The sequence below is a fragment of the Atta colombica genome, unplaced genomic scaffold (assembly GCF_001594045.1).
Source record: "Atta colombica isolate Treedump-2 unplaced genomic scaffold, Acol1.0 scaffold107, whole genome shotgun sequence".
Lineage (NCBI taxonomy): Eukaryota > Metazoa > Arthropoda > Insecta > Hymenoptera > Formicidae > Atta > Atta colombica.
The window spans coordinates 4,244,605-4,249,937 of NW_017259192.1; the positions used below are offsets into that span (position 1 = coordinate 4,244,605).

The following is a 5,333-nucleotide window of genomic DNA, read 5'->3' on the forward strand; positions in this document are numbered from 1 at the left end:
CACATTTGAATTATAGAAATATTTTTTGTATTATTATATCGAAGTGCACATTATATTATATTTAAAATATGAATTAAAATAAAATTTATTTATTTCTTGTAGATTGATTTGAATAATAAAATTGTTATAGTCATGTCGATAATCAAAAAATTATCTCTATTTCTGCAATCCCTATCTTTATGTACGCAATTATATTATTTTACTTTGTATATTAATTTTGTGTGTTTTTGTTAAAATCATTATGTCGATTACTTATCATTAGTACGAATATAATTCAACTCTTTCACGAGAAATAACTATTATAAACTTCACAATGTGAAAGGATCGCAAAAATATTGCAGACGAGGTCTTTCACTGGTCCCAGTCAGGAACAAAGCCAGAGAGAACAGGACAATTCAGAGAAATCGAGTGACTCGGGAATATAGCGTGTTTCTTTAGCTATAAACGGCGATCACGCCTACGAGTCCTGGGTTCCAGCCGGCACTAGTTATGAGGATTGTACGTGCGGAACAAGTTGCCGATTGAAAACGAAGGAACAGCAAGAATGCAAAGGGAGGAACGTGATAGTGGCCACCCCCTCTTCGTCCATGTAATAGTCATGAGCCGCGCGTCCGTTCTTCGTACATTCGGTATGTACGTGGCCTCTAGTTGCTGAGCAAGCCCCGACAGTCGAGGAGAGACGTCGCGCGCGATCCAGCCGATCAACTTGTACCGTTTATTGTGAGCGGAATCTGAATGCACGGTAAAGATGCATCCCGGAACGAGACGACGTTCGGGATTCTACTGGTTGACAATAACGCTGCTTATCATCGGATTTCTCATCGGCGACGCCGGCAGTGTTTGGAAGAGACGGGAGGATAAGACTAAGTGCCCGAAAGTGAAGGGAATACGCAACTTTGACATATCCGAGGTATAGAATCTTTTGCAATTTATAACGATTGAAAATCAAACGATATAAATTTTCCGATTCATACATTTTAAATGAGAATTGTTTACACTTAAACATTCCATGTATAATAAATACAAAGATTGTCTCATGTACGTACAATGTATGTAAGTCAACAAAAAATTTGAATTCTTCCTTGTTTCCAGAACTGTCGATTCCAATTATATAAAATTTTGTAGATCGCTTTTTCATTAAAAGAATGCATATACTTAATGTGATTATAAAATATTTATAATCACATTTATAAAATTTTTACATTCTGAAATCGCGAATATTTAATTTTTATAATTTGATAAAGAATTAGATTTTCTCGGAAAAGTCTTTAAAAAATCGATTCTACATTCTTCAAAAGAAATAAGTTACATTATAATTAAGTTTTATTAAAAAGTCTTTATAATATTACAATTATTTTTATAATTCACAATTAACTCTTGTGTTAATTGTAAAACTTGAAATTGTCACCAAAATCAACATTTTCACCATTAATAAAGATTTAAACATATTTTTGCCGCTTCATTTAATTGTTTTATATAAATTAAATGGAGTATTTGATGCATTTCATTCAATGTACGATATTGATGCAAAATAATATGAAGTATACTGACATGTTATATGTCGCTGATGTGATTTCGGAAACGGATAATGAACATTTACATTGCCGAATATGTCAATTGAATATTAATTATATGGAACATAATTTACAATTATTCATTAGAATTAATATGCAATAGCGATAGAAACGATCGTTTACCGTATAATTAACAATAACACATAATTTGACATGAAAGTAGTAAAAGCTATACATATATATAGCAAACATATTTATACATATTATATTAGTATTCCCACTAGTAAATCGTGAATAAATTTAACACACACTACTGTTGTTAACTTTTAAAGAGGTTTTGAATTAAATGAAATAAAAATTTAATAATTACAGTATACAGAGAGAAAATTGGCCAAACATTTTGATGACCAAGAACAAGTATATTTTACTTTAATTTATGAGTTTTAATAAGCAAATAAGAGTTGACAAATGACTTTGCAGAATGTAAAGTACTTTTGCTAAATTTATGAATTCATATTTAATTTCTATAGGAAATTTTCGAAAATGATATCATGTATCGATTAAACCTATCACTTTGTTTTTTGTTTAAATAGTCGCTCGGCAATTCTGTTTTAAAAACTATGAAAAATTGGTCGATCTAATTTTCTAATGTAATACAGTTGCAATACAAACTTGACAATAAATAATATAAATGCAGTTGCAAATTATAATATTTAATATTTAACAATGTATGTACTTAATTATTTAATAAATTTTAATGAGATAAAAAAAAGAGGAGAAACCATTTTACAAGAATAATACTTTGAAGAATAATACTTTATAATATATATTATTTGCGAATATGGAATAATAGAATAGCAGTACTTGCATAGACTTTCTTTCCAGAGCTACGTTTGGCGGATTTATTTTTAGATTTGATATGTATTTATAGGAAGACTACAGACTCACATAGCGACAATTTCCGTTTGCTTTTGTCATAAATAGTGATATGTACTTTAAATGAAGTGGATTGTATTGCAGATGCGTTTTAATTTTTATATCAATTTTAGAAAATTAAAAGAAATAATTAAAGCAAGATGAAGAATTTACATTTAAATAAAGATTGTGGCTTTCTTTATGAACGTAATAGATAATTTAATTTCAAACTATTCCTGTTTTATTGTTTTTATTTAGCATGAATTTAGATCAAAATTTTAATGAATTCGAAAAGATAAAAAAATTTTATATATATTGAAAATATTACATTGCATTTTAAACCGGTGTGACTTTATAACAGGCTCTAAACCCTAATACATATATCTTGTGATAACCCAAAACTTTGAAGTGTCTCACGTTTCCGTTATAAGTCTCAATTTGTTGCATGTTTTTGCAGATAAGATAAAGCATATATTTTTGTATTTCTTCAGTTTTATTTTTTAATAGTAAGAATTATTATTTTATATGAAACTTATTAATAGAATTTCTTTATATAGAATTTCTTTATATTTAGCAACAGCAACATATTTATTTTAAACATTATTATAAAAATAAATTTCTTATAAAAAGATCAAAGCAAATCAATAAATCAAAATTACATCAAAATTTAATGTATTGAATATAGTAAAAGTAATTTATACAAGTATGTTTAATTGATATAATTAAACAATATAACACATTGTGAAAAGTAAAAAAAAGTTAAACGAATTTATAAAAAATACAAGAGAATTTCAATGAATCATGTCTTTGAATGGAAATGAAGTGATAATCATCTGGAAAATTTTTGAACATATATTTCTAACGCCGTTTACTATCGAATGCAATCGCTTGACCCATTGGCCGCACATATTTATTAGCATATATTAACGTGAATAAAATCGGCACGGCATGGTAAACTGTTGTGCCTATTTCACGCGTGACTTCACGCCTACATACATTCGCACGTAACAGACATCTTGCGCTTCTTGCAGTTTCTCGGATTGTGGTACATAGTACAGTACTATGCAAGCTCAGAGGAAGCCCTCGTGTACAGATGTATGAGAGCCGAGCTCTCAGTTTCGCCTGAAAACGCTGAAGTTACCATGAATTTCACTTACAGCTTTACTGACGATCCTATTAATGAGCTGCTCGTTGGTAACATCACGTGGAAAATCCCTTCGCCAGACTTACCTGCTCATTGGATGCATGCTGAGTTACCATGTAAACACAGAGTTATCTCGCAATCTAATTTCTTTCAATTTTTCTATTGTAATGAAAAAAAGTTTCATACTTCATTTTGCTTTATTTTTATGATTTATTCTAATTTAATTTCAAAATTTTAATTAATTCTTATTAGTTAATTCTTTTCATTAAATTTTTTCTTTTATTCATTTTTTAAAAAATTTATCATAATGTTAAGCCGGATCCAGATCAAGCAAATGACAATAAACAATTTACATTCGATACCATTCGATTTTCTTTGAAAGTTGTTTATTTGTGTTTGCTCATGTCGTTAGTCATCTGGAACCAGCTCTAGATGTAAACTTCTTGTAAGACATGATCTCTGAAAAATATATTTTCTGAAAGAATCGTTAATTATAACAATTTAATTTGGTAAAAATAAATACTTATTTTTCATAGAATTATTTTACGGCGAGTTCGATATTTTCCAGACGAAGGAGTGTATAATACATACGTATTAGATTCGGATTATAAATCCTGGGCGTTACTAATGCATTGTGCTGAAAAGAGTAAAAGCCCAAGATATTTATCTAGCTTCATCATGAGCCGTGAAGCGAGCCTCGGGGCAAATGTCATTTCTTATCTTCGAGAGAAACTGCCTAGGTATATTTCTCTTAATATTATTCTGATTACAGTAGAATTGTTTCTTTAAATCTTATTAAACATATACATATATATATATCTTTCGAAAAATATTTTTTTAAATACAATAATTTTTAAAATACTTCAATAAAAAGAATGAATACAATTTCGTTAATTTTAAAATCGTTAATTTTAAAAGTCATCTATTTTTAAGGTGCTTTAATAGTGTATGAAAAGGAAACGATAATTTCTTGAATTAAAACAAATATTATATTGTCGTATTATTTTTTGAGATTAAAAATAAAATTTTTAATATGTAGATATGACATTGACTTGGAGTACATGTTCCCTATGGACCAAAAGCAGTGCAATAAAACAAACAATTCGGAAGATGTGCTTATACCGGCAGTAGCACCAGCTAAAAGAAGCCATATCACCAGAAGGCATCCGTTGAAACGAAAACATAGAGGCCAATAAATTTCGCTCAAATTAAACATCTCTTCGTTACTTTGGGCTAATTTTATTAATTCAATTAACAACGTGTTATAATATTCTTCGTCTCTTCCTCTTATTTATAATTACATAATTATAATGAACATGTTATTGTTTTTCTTTAGACCCGTCGTCTCTCTCAATATCTTAGCACAATTCATTCAAATTAATTGAGACACATGTGCCGCAGCACATACGGTCATCATGATCACTGTCATCATTAATCATCATCATCGTTATCATTAGCGTAACAGTCGTCAGATTATCACTCAACGCACCTAGTACTTAATTACTAGATATGGCAGCTACAACTTATAAGAAATATTACAAAATCACTTGTGATTCATGCTTCTCGCGTTTTCGCAATGTTTTACGCATACGAACGCTATCACACCGACGGGCAACCTTTTTTTCTTGTGCGAGCATTTTCGTTACTCGGCAAATTCATATCTGGCTTTGTAAAAATCTCTTTCTGTCTGATGTTATAGTTACCGATTCTCGCAAACGTGACATTGCGTGACAATATCGTGATCTTCCCCTTTGTTTATA

At 29.6% G+C, this 5,333-nt stretch overlaps 1 protein-coding gene across 1 annotated transcript; it reads left to right on the forward strand.

Moving 5' to 3' along the window:
* Nucleotides 1-640: 640 nt before the first annotated feature.
* Nucleotides 641-4,890, forward strand: LOC108692120 (apolipoprotein D). The gene is made up of 4 exons (XM_018200272.1): nucleotides 641-910; nucleotides 3,461-3,689; nucleotides 4,142-4,313; nucleotides 4,613-4,890. Exons 1-4 carry the CDS (start codon nucleotides 749-751, stop codon nucleotides 4,767-4,769), a joined length of 720 nt encoding a protein of 239 aa, XP_018055761.1. The 5' UTR covers nucleotides 641-748; the 3' UTR covers nucleotides 4,770-4,890.
* Nucleotides 4,891-5,333: the final 443 nt, after the last annotated feature.